We start from the raw sequence: 13,682 nt of genomic DNA, 5'->3' as shown, positions 1-13,682 counted from the left end.
AAAGGTTAACAAGATCGTGACAGACCAAGAGGAGGCTGATGCAGAAGATGTAAAGCATCCGCCAAAGGTACACTCTTATGGTTTGCGGAAAGAGGAGCAGAGATATTGAGATGCTGACTTGGTTGACTAGGTACTATCTACGGACCAGAAGGGGAAAGATGTAGCGCACAATCCAGGTACACTTGATGTCACAGATAGAGCCTGATAGATAGTTGTTCTCTCAAGCCAAGTCGATATCAGCAGGAAGTACGGGACAGAGATGTGACTTTCCATGTATACTGGACTACAGCAAACGACCGGAATGGGAGGCAAAGCCAATTGAATTCAATACATTATGATATTCATATTGCAAATCGAACCTCCTAACTTACAAACCGTTCAGCAGCATCTGCCAGTATCACTCCTTCGCATCTGCACAAGGTTTACCCGCCGACCCAAACTTAACCTCTCAGCCCACACTCAACAGGCGCATCTTTTAACCGCCGGAAGAGCCTGCATTCCACAGCTCATGCGCTTACCTACCGGAACAGGTATTTTTGTTCATGCAACCGGGTGTGAGTTTTACCAGCACTCATCCGGTGGTCAAAAGAAAGTTTTGACTCTGGTATGTGGGAAGAAGTGTGCCTTATCTGACATATCTCACGTGTTGCGCACGTGCTAACATAGGAAAGCACGTGGAAGGCATGTGTTGGCGAGCCGAGGCTGCCAGCTGGCGAAGTGGGATGGTGGATTGCTCCGAAGAGTCTCCGAAGGGCTCCGGGTTAGCCGCGAACAAAAGGAACGACATTGTTCATGCATCTCTATTGATCGCGCGGGGGCGCTGGAGCATGTAGCCCGTGAGTGATGTTTTGGTGGGGTATTCATGATCGGCTACATGTGGAAGACAAGTAATGATGAAAGCATGCGACACGAAGCTAAGCGTGCAAATTGGAGCTTGAGAGTATGTGAATGTTGTCAATGCTTGTTGAATTTGTCTCGAATTACAAATGTGGTAATCCATTTCCCCGTACAGTGATTCTCGTACAGTCCCAGCCAAAGGGCAGTCTTCCAAATCTTCATCTCATCCCGAGTATCGATCTTGATGGGTATAGAACGAAAGTAATCCCAGTACTTGTCGCTTCATCGCTTTTGTCGCAAATTCTCGTGTCCAACCCTCGTAAAGCAGATCATCGCAGTCCCTTTCCCGTGCGCCTCGAGGCGCGTGTGTGTAAGTATGTACGGTAGGTCATCCGGCACGTCCGGCTTCTATCTTAACGTCGCGTCATGATGCTTTCTGGATTTAAGCAAACGCGCTGGCACCACCGGACTCAAGCAGTTCCATCTCAGCCTGTGTCCATGACAGGTTCTGGAAGCGTGCAGGCAGCTCAGAGCGATCGAAGTACAAGCCCTTTCCTGCCTCAATGGGGCCAAGGTCCCTGCCAGATGCACCGCCAATGTGGCCGCCAACAAAGGCGCTAGGGATGTGGTTGAGCGGGCCGTGCTGTTGTGCCTTCTGTCGGTAGGATTTGAAAGATGAGGGAAGCTCGCTCATGGGAGAGGCAGGGTGGACGTGCGGGGTGTGGTCAACCTCTGAAACGCCATGTTAGATGTGCGACCGAGCAAGATGCGACGGTTAAACGTACTCTGAGGGGTGCTGCGCTTTCCCAGAAAGCGGATCATGGGCTGGCGATGAGCGAGAGCCCTTGTTGCGTTCATTTTGTGATGAGGTGATGCGGGGGTTGCGGGTGGTAGTATCAAGTGCAGGTTGCGATGGGGCGCGAGGTAGTGAAAAGCTTGCACAGGAGTGTTGGACGGATTGCTTGCGCAAGAAAAGCGAAGAAGGCGACAAAAGTGCAGTGGACGACTGTTGGGGAATTGGTGAGTGGTGGAGGGGAGCCGGAAGTGACAATGGAGATAAATCTTATTTCTGGCGGCAGCAAGGCAATCGCCGAGGCCCTGAGGATTGCAAACTAATCCCACTCGCACGCCAACGGCCTCTGGCCACGCTCGAACGACTGTCAGTTCAAGTCATGCGCGCCGTGTATTTCTAAGCCATTTGCAGCAAGCCGGGCAGTTCAGCGCGGTGTTTGTGGGCCTTCCACGCAACACTTGGAGGTGTTCTTTCACTTTTCAGGCCATAGCTTCCCGTCGCGCAATCCAGGCGGCTGTCTTTTCTGCTCCCGCACCAATTAGAGACGCTGCACACGCCGCCCGCCTTATCGAACCCCACGAGCTTCTCCGCATCCTGACCAGCGGATATTGCATATTGATATTCGTTCCTCCGACTGCGGTGCGGACCCGACTTTGCTCACCATGCACGAGTTGAGCCTCTACGGCCAGGTCACCTTTGCGCGCTATGAGCAGGTGCTGAACATTCTGGCTGGGGTTGCTGCCATGCAGCCCCAACGTGTTTTCGAGCGCAACATTATCTACAAGCCTACGCGCGAGCCGGAGGAGCCCGGCTCGAATCTTGGCCGTCGCGGCGGCACCCAGACTGTCGCGCAGAAGCAGGCCAAACAAGCTGCTCCTGTTGTTCTCTACCATACCCGCCTGGTCCAGAAGCTGTCTGAAGACGACTTTGCAGCTGAAGACGGCCTGCCCGAGGAGAGCACAAAGACCTTGTCTGCTGACACACAAGACGGAGAGGAGCCAGCATGGTCGTTTGTCTTCCGAGACGTACCGGATACTGGGGACAGAGGTGTCTCAATCCGCTTCACCAACACCACTGACTTGCTGTCTGGCGACCCACATGCTTTCATGATCGCCTCAGGGCCCAATCAGTGAGATCTTCTCTCCATGCGTGCCTTCACCTCTAACAACAGTGCAGGTTCGTGACTGAGTTCTACGTCGAAGGCTACCGTTTTGTGCACGGCAATGTCGTTATATTTGTCTACCGCATCCTCCACGAGCCCGGCATACGCAATGTCCAGAAGGCCCCCAAGGCCACACTACCGACATGGAACGGGCTGAAGCTACTTGATCCAAGCGGTGTTTACACGCTCCAGGCTACCGTCCGCATCGAAGACTTTAACAACGCAGCTGTACTGGAGGCAGGCGTGAATGAGCTGAAGAGATTCCAGACGCAAATGAAGGGCTGTGTGAACCTGGCTTTGCCAGATCGACTTGCACTGGATCCCCGCGTCAAGTACAAAGCTCCGACAGCCCCTGCCACCCAAGCGCGACCTCGATGAAGACTGCTCTCATACTAACAGAGAGCAATGGGAAGCGGAAGGGAGGTTTTAGGCTAGGAATCGTCATGTCAGCCTCCAAAGGCTATAGAGGCAAAGTATCAAATTCAGCTCTCTAGGAGTGTCAGCGAGTGCCAACGAACCAACATATCATGTTGGTAGAGAGACGATAAGGATCGGAACAAGTCCGTTCGCTGGGTCAGGACGCTGAGGGGTTTGGTCTTTTGCAGTGCATCTGGCTCCAGATGAGTAGGATGAGTGCCGTCTGCTGATGTGCATCATCCGGGCCAGCTTGCGTATAAACCTCCAGCGTAGATTCAAAACGGTAGGCCGTATTTTTAAGAACATTGAAAGCGTCTGTGGTGAAACGTCTGTGACCAATACGTGTATGCGATGCCCTCATGTAAGGGAAGCTTGGTTCAAGCACGTGCTAGCGCGAGGTCGCGTTCCGCGCTGCGAGGAAAGCGCAAGCGAGCAACCTCACAAACATTGCTTTGTCAACAGAGATCATCTTCCATTGCCATGCACTAGTATTGGCAACGATACAGACTGCAAAATGACTGTTCGACCCGGTTTAAGCAAGCGGCCAAGCTCCAACAACAAAGACGTGTCGCCACCTCCGCCGAAGCGGCGGCAGCAGTCAGCCACAACAAGTTCGTCACTCGTCGCAGGGTGTGGGAATATTCGCTGACCTGGATCAGGCAAGGCAGTCGCCAATTTCTTTACACCAGCTTCGAAGAAAGAGCCAGAGAAGATGGTATGGCGGATTGTCAAAGACAGCTTGCTGGTTGGTCGCTTCAACCTAGGCGCGCAGTCAGCCACGCAGGGCAAGCGCAGAGTAGCAGTCTTTGACTTTGACTCAACCTTGATTACAACTGCGTCTGGAAAGACTTTTAGTCGTGATGCAAGCGATTGGAAGTGGTGGGATAGTAGCGTTCCAGGACGATTGAAAGAGTTGCATGCAGACGGCTTCCTTGTCGCTATCATCAGCAATCAAGGTGGCATCAGTCTGAGACCTGATCCGAAGACCGTAAAATCTGATCAGAAGCGACTGGCGGACTTCAAGACCAAGGTAACAGCAGTCTTCAACCAGCTCGACTTTCCTATATCGATATATGCTGCGACAAGTCGTGACCAGTATAGGAAGCCCAGGACCGGGATGTGGAACGAACTGCTAGAAGACTACGATATCGAGAATGCAGAATCTGTCGACCTAGAGAACTCAGTATTCGTTGGGGATGCTGGTGGTCGCGAGGCAGTGGCTGGCGGCGTAAAGGACCACTCGTGTGTCGACAGGTTCGTGAAGATCCCGAATGATGCCTTGGCAACCAGAAATAACCAAGTCTATGTAGAGATTTTGCTGCTAATCTCGGTATACCGTTCCATACGCCAGAAGAGTACTTCCGCCATGAGGATCCACGGCCATTCGTTAGGGCTTTCGAGCCGATGGCCTACATGCAAGAGCGGGCTGAAGGCTCAACAACTGCACGTAAGTATTATATCCAACCTCTCATACACCACACTTCTACAGATGTGCTAACTTTAGTTGCAGTAAACACTTTTACACCACCGGCAACCCCCGAGATCGTCATGTTCTGCGGTAGCCCCGGTTCAGGTAAATCATCGTTTTATTGGAAACATCTGCAGCCATTCGGTTATGGCCGCGTTAACCAAGACATTTTGAAGACTGTGAGTTGCTGACTGATCTGTCTCTGCGCAAATGTTGTGCAACCATTCAATACCTTGAGTAACATTTTGAAACAGCGCGAGAAGTGTGTAAAGGCTGCTACTGCACTCATCATAGAAGGCACGAGCGTAGCTATTGGTAGGTTTATGTTGATCCGGGGCTCCAATACATTCCGCATACTCAGCTAACTTGTTAAAGATAACACCAATGCCGATCCAGAAACGCGAGCCGTGTGGATTACATTGGCGCAGAAGCTGAAAGTTCCCATTCGATGCGTACTCGTCACGGCCACGCCAAAGCTGTGTGAGCACAATGATACGTTCCGCGCACTGAATATTGGTCCAGAAGTAAGTTTACCCGCTAAGCAACCTCCCGTGCGTGCGTGCCGGAAGCTGCACTTTGCTCATTACTCCAAACTCACTCTCACGCTATCCGATGTGGAGATTGGTTGTGCGGGATGTCCAAGATTCTCAGAATCCCATTACTACACGGGAAACGCTCATGCTAACATCCGATGCCCACTAAAAGACGAACCGTGAATCTCGTACTATCCTGCCACACGCTGCATTCAGTGGCTTCGCTTCCAGATACCGCGAACCTAAGCTTTCGGAAGGCTTTGTAGACATAATCAAAACCAATTTCCAGGTACGTGTAACCCAAGACATTCCGCATCGACTGGGCTACAGAGATGCAACATGGACTGACTGGAGCATGCATGGTGTAGTTTGAAGGCTCCGAGGAGCAGAGACTGCTATGGAGCAAATACTGGATCTGATCTGCAAGTATTTGGACGTGCAAGAGCGAAGCAAATGCGAAGCGTGAGGAGTGGAAGCGTTCCCGATGCCCGTATACTGGCCGTTATGACGACTTGAATACACTTCTTCGAGCGTTCCTGCGTGGATAGAAAGTCCGAAATGCTATGATTGGGCGGAAAGAGAATGTTGGTGAGGGGCCGTCCCCCGAGCGAGGGTTCGCAGCTCTAGCCTACGCCTTTTTTCTTTTCTACGCCGTTGGGCGTATGGCTTCCAGACTAATCGAAAACGGCAGTTCGCGCACACAAATTCTTGTTTACGACCAGATTTTACTTCCTTTTCTTCCAACTTTATGTAGGAATACCATGATCTTACATTCAGATCGCTGCAATGATACCCCGTACTTCCGACATGAAGAAAGCGCGCAACAGCATTGACACGAAGAATTATTACATCATAGATTCTACAACATGGTATGCCGATTGCTTGATGCATCTGGCTACCCTGATCCCCGTAGATGGATTTCTGATCCGTTATTACCCCCATGCCCCATGCCCAAGCCGCGGCATTCGGCGGTCGGTGGAGTGCCACGTTAGTCTAGGAAATCATCCGGTGAAATTGAGAGATCAACAACACCAGACCGGTCTCGACCAAATCCTGCAACAGGCCGTCGGAACGGTTGCGCGCTCCTCCTTTGCAGAGCAGTTCAATCTGGAAAAATGCAGAGTGCTTGGAGGACAACGAAGCGCGCGCGCATTCCAATGTGAGCCGCCACGTGGTTCTCAGGTACACGCAAATTTTTCGGGCGCGAGAATTGCTTCTTTCGCGTGCAGTAAGCTTTAAGACTGAACTGGCTGTTCTTCATGCACGTTGAGCGTTGCCGGTCGGTGTGGATGGGTGGGCTGGCAACGGTATTCTCCCGCTTCTGCATGTCCGTGCCGCCCAGTCGATTGGCCAAGGAGACAGACGAGCGAAGAAGGCGGGGCGCCTGCCGACCTCAGACCGGAACTGACTGCTTTTTCGCCCTGTCGTCATGCTGCCAGGTCCCGGGAGCCTGGAACGGTAAGGTCTTGCTCCGATTTTTCTTCTGCTGGGCTCGATCGCATGAGGCACAGCACGGCGATCAAACCGCGCGATCCTCTTTCACCTTGCTGACATAGCATCAAGAGCCGTGAAGCAGGTGACGACGAGGACACTGGAAACGATGCAAAAAGATACGGGCGGACGTTTAGATAGACAATGCGCTGGCGGTGTGAGGCTTGCTCAGCGTGCGAGCAGGGAGTTTTGCCCAGCGAGAATAAGCCGCCGGGGAGAAGGAAAAGAGGATAGTGCGCCAGGGGTATGAACGCCAATCAGCAACGGCTCAACGGTCTAGCGCTTCCAACAAGTTCCCCGATTTGTCTGCAAGTTCGCTGGCTTGCTGATATTTTGGCTGGGCTGAAAGGTTGTCCCAACCTCGTCTGGGAAAGTTCCGGCATGTTGTCAGGTACCGCCCACGCGAGGTCATGTTGTCGCGCCTTGTTTCGTCTCAGCGTGATGCGATCGACCACTTGACTCGTCAATGAGGCATGATGTTTGAAACACGGACTCTACGGATCAGTCAGTGTTTTGAAGATCGTGAGGCTTTGGTGTTTGTTTGTTTTCACGGTTGCCTTTCACAGCCCCCTTGATGCATTCATGCGATTCAGAATGGGCCAATCGGTGCATGGGGGACGACACGGGACAGAAGCGGGAGAAACGACATGGGCTTCGCTAGAACATGCTTGTCAATGTCACTGCTGCGAGACGGCAAAAGGCCAGAAGAACGGTGCAAGAAGTAACGTGGAAAGGTTGAAGGGCGCGGCGAACTAGGCCTGTTCCCTCGCACCGCCTGATAGACGAGTCTGTCAAGTGGCAGCCACGGTTGCGCTCACAGTAGTTGAGTGGCAGACAGCGGATGACAACCACAGCGCTGGTAGTACAGCACTTTGTAAAGGCACCGCTCAACACCACAGCTCGGCGATCGGTCAAGGCTCGTGAAGACGATGTGATCCAACGCCTGTTCCTGCATCGTGTCCTCAGAAGCTTTTCTCACGACGACAGAAAGTTTGGAGTGCGTGAGTGGGACAGCCAGGGATAATTTGTTGCGCCTCCACCAACGACATATCGCATAATTAGGTTGGGCAGGTGAAAATTCAACACCGAGGCAGGCCCCGTACTGTTGAGTAGGGTTTGAATCAAGCCACCTGCTGTGCTCAAGCTGTAGCGGCACGGACGTTGTGGTCTAAACGGCGGCTCGAAGGCTGGGGGACCTTGAAGCGACGGCGCCCTGGCGTGCTCTCTGCACGGAGACTGCCCAGGGCTGCTGTGAGTGTCACGGCCTCGTCTACCAGGCTATCTGAGTCGCGCGGAACGCAGTCGACATACCGGAGCCGCTATGCCTAGTCAAGGTGGTTGCAAAGTTTGGCTTGAAGCCGTGCGCCTGCCCACACAGAACTGGTCTACTATCCCACACCCGTCAACACCGCCCGTTTCTCTTGGAATTCCACGTCAGTCCTCTGCCACTCTCTCGCCATTTCAGTCGTCGCCTTATCGCTGCGCTGTCTCTCGCTTGCACTCGCAAAACCTGATCCAGTCTGACCAACTCTCGCCCACCAGTCATCTCCACCTTTACCACCTCGGCAGCCCACCCACGCTCACGTGCCGTCCGCATTAGGCGCTGGCCTTCCCTGGAGACGCCTTTGCTGCAGCATAAACACGCCGAACAGTACATACGTACATACGTGGTCGGCTATCGTGGCATCCTCTCCAACTTCGCCCGACCGCCTCTCCATCCCAAAGCAGCGCGCCGTAACCCCGACGTGCTGGCTGCACTTGGGTATGTGATCCTGGTAACTCGCGCGCCATTCACGTCACATCCCGACCGCCAAAAGAACCAACAACTATGCACGACCTTAAACCCCTCCAGCTTCCCAAGCTTGTTGCAGCCCGCAAGTCTTCCAAAAGCTCACTCAACATGTACGACGACCCGACTGCATCGATTTATTCCAATGCCGACTCGGGTTTCTACTCGGCTTCGGAATGCTCGACACCGCCAACGCCAAGTCAATACACGCGAGGTCACTTTCGCTTTCCCAGCTCGGCTTCGTCACTGTCATCGAGCCCGCCCACCTACGAGCCCACCGAGCCTCCCAACAGCTCAGGCAAGCTACCCAAGCTTACCGAAGAGCCTCTTGAGCGTGAGTACGACTACGGTAGCGAAGATCCGTACCGTTGCTCTTGTAAGTTGCAATGTGAATGCCCCCATGTTTGCTATACTGATGCATTTCCAGGCGACGCCGGCGGTACCTATGGCCACGCGCAAGACTGCAGGATATCCAGAGCCTACGAGCCCCAGGACGAGTACTTCACTACCTGCGACTCGGAACTGCGACTGGCTAAGCGACGAAGGTCCTTGGAAGCATCCGCGCACAGCATCGCCGGCAAGCTCGAGAGGCGTTTTCCCTCGCTGTCGCGCAAAGTGCGCGATCGCAGCTCGACTCTCAGCAAAGTTTCACGCAGCGCCACCCCCTCAAGAGTACCTTCTACTCGATCCTCATCGCTCGCTGGCTCAATTTACCATGTCTCGACCGTCGATCTCCCAGAGGACTACGTGTCGCCAACCTCTACACCAGCCCTCACAAGCAGGGAGCATTTGAGTGATGATGCGCCTACGCCAATGGCCATCGACGTCAACAAGGCCAATGCCATGGAGATCGACCCCGAGGAGGTGGAGCGGGAGCGCTATGCCACGACGCCATTATTACCCCCATTGCTTGTGAACTGCCGGAACAATGACCTACCAGCGTCTTCGCCCCTGCAGTCACCAGCAGTTGCAGATGCGACTCAATCCATGGGCCCGACTCCAGCCGGCACCCCACCAATGCGCACTTACCCTACTCCTCCCCTCTCTTCCAAAACATCCTTTGCATCGATCAGAGCACCAAATGCCGGATACATGGTCCCCTCATCCGACATTCCCCCTCTAATGCTTGCCAACCCACAGGACAAGTGGGCCATGGAGCTAGGCCATGCGAACTTCACCATCCTGCCAGAGCCTTATGTCCCTGAGGTCTGCACCGCAGCATCTATTGAAGAACACCTTACCGAATGGGCGCAAGCGCGGCGCAACTACGCAAAACATCAAGTGCGAACTGCGGAACACTACGGAGTGACATCCAGACACTATCTTCTTACCGAGCAAAAGTGGGCTGAAATCGATGCCGAATGGAAGAAGAACCACGATCTGGCCAAGTCACATGCGGCTGCTATCGGTCAAGAGCTCGCCCCGAGCTCACCCACGGAGCCAGGACCCCTTAGCAAGATGCCAACGCTACATGACCCTAAGAGCGAGGGCAAGTTCCCCAAACTCGGCGATGAGGACATTGTCGGCCCTATGCAACAGGCGGCCGCACTACTACCGAAAACACCTTCGCGCAAGCGTGCCTTTTTCAAGTTCCTAAGCGACCTACGGTTCCCTGGTACCTTCCTCGGTCGCTCCTCGGGTGGTGTCCGGGGCCACTAGACCCCATTCTGCGATAACGGAGAATCCTTTTCCTTTTCATCTTGTCGATAATTGCGTGCGATTAATATTTCTCTCCTGCGCACAAACCTTGTACTCTTACTCCCCCTTGTGTTTCTTTAGACCCAAGGGGCATGTTCTACGAAAGTGTACGACTGTATGACATAAGATCTCGGTCCATCATTGGAGCCACGACCATACGGCTCTTATCACAGAGTCACGAATTTCCTTTGTCGATACAACCATTATTAGAGAGGCTTTTCTTGTCTTGCGCAATACAGTGGTCTGTCTGCACTGCGCTTCCCTTCAATGGGATTACTGTTTGGTGTTTGGGCGGTCAAAAAAGGATGCAGGGGTTCTGCATCTCGCGATAAAAGCGAGTATCATCTCATCATCACGACATGATTCACGCAGCGGTGGCTCTTCAGCCAAATCTCTTTAGGTTTCAGTCTTTCCTTATGTTTCAAACCATTCTTGGTTTCGGCGGCTATACCTTTACTCGTCCTTGTCTGGGACTCGAGGGGGCAAGCGCAGTCGTGGGTCTTTGCTACCCTTTTGGCATTAGTAGGAGGAGAGATTAAGCTTCTTCGGATATGTTCAGTATTGATACTATATAATTGGTCTAAGAAGGTGGTACGAACGAGGCTGGGGAGGCTGAAGGTATGTGATACCAGAAGCTTTAGTTTAGCGTGTCCTCGAGAGAAGATACAATGAACGCTCGACGTCAAATGAATCATCAAGCCAAGCACATCATTCTCTTACAACTTCGACAATGCAACTGCCGTCCTCTTTCTTATTGAGTGATAGTCATTATAGTCACTGCGCGTTTGCAGGAAGAAGGCAGCCGGCAGCAAGCTGCACGCAAACAACTCCAACTCCGGGACAAGACATTACACCGCCAGCTCGGCACATGACGACGCAATCTCTCCTGCAAAGTCTCCGGCGCACAGTGATGTACAGCCTCACACATTACACATCCATCTATTACGCCATTGAATCTGCACAAACAAGTCTCTTTCACTCTATTCGTAATATATATTTCCCAGTATCCTACACGGTCTCATTCTTCCTAACCCAACATAGCGATAACAGAACAATATCTAGAAGAACGCCATGTTTCGCGACTCCAGCGTGACAGATAACCCTTGAGGCAGTATGGATGGTGACTGGCTGGCTGGCTGGCTGGCCGTCTGTACGACATATGCAAATGTGCAAGCAATGCAGGCCGTCCATAGTTCGCTGCGCTTGCTCGTTTCCGCCTTCCAAACTAGATGATGCTGTATCGCCATGGGAGCTTTTGCATGCGAAAGTGGGCGGGACCGATTGTACCACACACACACACACACAATTGTGCATGCGTAACAGTGGGGATCGTTGTTGGCTAGTTTTTGACCATCGTTGTGCAATGGAGAGAAACGAGTATCACCTATGTTGATGGAAGCGAATGGTAAGGACGATAGGACAGTGGGATATGTGCAAATTTACTGGCGACTCAAAAACGTCACCTGTCAATCGTGGAATGCAGTATGCTGGAATGCAGCGGCATCTTCCAGGCTGTGCATATGCTCGGGTCCTCAGGTCTTCACATGCAAGGTCCTAGTCTGCGACCCGAATGCATCTCATTCTCCTCTCCCTGGAAACAACCGGCTACCAGTCGTGCGATCGTATATATCTGCTATAGGTAATTTAGATGCTGCGAAAGACTTTCCCTTCGGTTCAGGCATGTCCGAAATCGATCTTCGGTCTGGCGATGCAAGAAGCAGGTATGATGACGAACAGTGGTTGTCTACATGAGACATTGCATCTGCGGTGAAGCAAAATCTCGGAAGATCGTGCATAAGAGAGGTAGGCGTATATGTGGGTCGTTCTATCTTGGGGACAAGATGGCTGTCAGCCTGGCAGATGCGACTTGGCTTCCGCGGAAGGCTGTGGTGTGAGTTAGCATCTCTAGTTGGCGATGCTGCCTGTCACTTGACACCCTTCTTCCAGGTTCTAGACCATTGTTGAGAAGATATGTAGGTAACCTGTCCTTCTCCACGCCAATCTACTACGTTGGGAAATATGTAGCGTGGTGACGCCACAGCATCACTACTGCAGTAGGAACAAGCTACGGCTCGTGCCGCATTGCATCAGCCCACAACATTCTTCACCGCAGTAGGTGTTCTCTGACAGCAGCAGCGGCAATGTGAATTATCTAGTCACATGTCCAAACTCTATTGATCTGACACTTCACCAAACACATCAGTTGGCGGCCCTCCCTCACTCTCTCTTTCAATATCCAACATCTGCACATGCGCACCTTCTCTGTGATGGCCACCAGAAATACGATCATGTGTCAGTGCCGTCTTTTTATGGCCCCAGTCGGACGGCACTTGCATAGCACGACATAGCACTCATCCTTCCTCCAACACATGCCTCGACACAACGGTCGTGTAAACGCCATCGATGTCGGTTCCAAGACCCCGGATTCAACAGAATTCGGGCCTTTCCGCAGGCGTAGGCGAGCAAGGGTGGATCCGCAGCTGCCTTCAATCGAACGATCCTTGAGATCATGCCACGCTTCCCCACCCGCTGCTCGAAGCCTCGTCAGATTGCGGGATGTGTCGTGTGACAGGGCTGAGACTTGTTGATCTGAGTGCGGGGTTGAGGATAAACAGGGTAGAGAGAATGTGTCTAGTGTGCGAGGGCTCTTAAAGAGTGGGCTGGCGTGAATGAGGACGAGGCGTAAATGACCGCTGTATCTCCTGCTCCTATATTACTCGTGTGAGTCTACGTGCTCGTGCGAGCCTTTCATACCGTCCAGCGTACAGGTGCTCGGCAGACAACAGATTCACTACATTTCATTGCTTCTTCTTGTCGTATAGTCAAGCTCTTCCCAATTCGCTTGACATACTGCAACTAAGGCAGTTCCTCCAAGGACATGTTGACTATCTTTCTGTTCAGACAAGTTGGCTTCGAAGTGGAACTGTTTGGTCATGACTCGAGTCTGCCGCTGGATCTGTCCTGGGCGACGTTGTAGGTTTCGTGCACATTCTCGTAAGGCTTAGCATTCTTTACAAAACACGTGAATAGAGGCAATGCAGCACGAAGAGCTTGATGACGTAGCGGAGACGGGCGAGCATATGGTTTACTGGTACAGTGATGAAAGAGAACCATGAACAGTTCGGTCTAGAGGGCATAGAGAGGCCGACGGTAAGGCTTAGAGTGGAGGATTCTGGCGTGGGCGGTCGACGATCTTCGATGGACTTCTTTAGCTTCCGCGTCGAGGTCTTGGCGTCGACCGGTCAGCATGCGTAGGTGCATCGTCATGCGCTCCCCAGCCATCGACTACGCCTTCTGCATGCGACAGATGCCGTCGCGCACACTTGCCCGACTACCATAACGACTGTGTAGACATCGCGCACGGTGCCCGCCATCGTCAGGCGCTGTTAGGGCGTTACAGCTTATCAATCAACCAAGCCATCCATCAATACAAGTCGTCGGCTGACCACGCTCCCCACGGACTTCTGCAGTCCTTCGTTCCTGTACATGTCTTT

At 52.7% G+C, this 13,682-nt stretch overlaps 4 protein-coding genes across 4 annotated transcripts; 3 read left to right on the top strand and 1 right to left on the bottom strand.

Annotated features, from left to right (window-relative positions):
- Positions 1–1,279: 1,279 nt before the first annotated feature.
- AA0111_g4402 (hypothetical protein) lies at positions 1,280–1,695 on the bottom strand (the record flags this gene model as incomplete). The annotated part of the gene is made up of 2 exons (XM_028650402.1): positions 1,280–1,569; positions 1,623–1,695. 2 exons carry the CDS (start codon positions 1,693–1,695, stop codon positions 1,280–1,282), a joined length of 363 nt encoding a protein of 120 aa, XP_028507927.1.
- A 597-nt stretch (positions 1,696–2,292) lies between these two features.
- AA0111_g4401 (hypothetical protein) lies at positions 2,293–3,170 on the top strand (the record flags this gene model as incomplete). The annotated part of the gene is made up of 2 exons (XM_028650401.1): positions 2,293–2,759; positions 2,807–3,170. 2 exons carry the CDS (start codon positions 2,293–2,295, stop codon positions 3,168–3,170), a joined length of 831 nt encoding a protein of 276 aa, XP_028507929.1.
- A 553-nt stretch (positions 3,171–3,723) lies between these two features.
- On the top strand, positions 3,724–5,393 carry AA0111_g4400 (hypothetical protein; the record flags this gene model as incomplete). The annotated part of the gene is made up of 6 exons (XM_028650400.1): positions 3,724–3,820; positions 3,869–4,463; positions 4,520–4,656; positions 4,720–4,856; positions 4,932–4,992; positions 5,053–5,393. 6 exons carry the CDS (start codon positions 3,724–3,726, stop codon positions 5,391–5,393), a joined length of 1,368 nt encoding a protein of 455 aa, XP_028507928.1.
- Positions 5,394–8,529: 3,136 nt separating this feature from the next.
- On the top strand, positions 8,530–10,149 carry AA0111_g4399 (hypothetical protein; the record flags this gene model as incomplete). Its single annotated transcript, XM_028650397.1, has 2 exons — positions 8,530–8,866; positions 8,918–10,149. The coding sequence occupies 2 exons, from the start codon at positions 8,530–8,532 to the stop codon at positions 10,147–10,149; spliced, it is 1,569 nt and encodes a 522-aa protein (XP_028508070.1).
- Positions 10,150–13,682: the final 3,533 nt, after the last annotated feature.

Source organism: Alternaria arborescens (assembly GCF_004154835.1).
Source record: "Alternaria arborescens strain FERA 675 chromosome Unknown contig_8, whole genome shotgun sequence".
Classification (NCBI taxonomy): Eukaryota; Fungi; Ascomycota; class Dothideomycetes; order Pleosporales; family Pleosporaceae; genus Alternaria; species Alternaria arborescens.
Note: the sequence above shows the minus strand (reverse complement) of the source record. Positions and strands in the feature narration are given on the sequence as shown.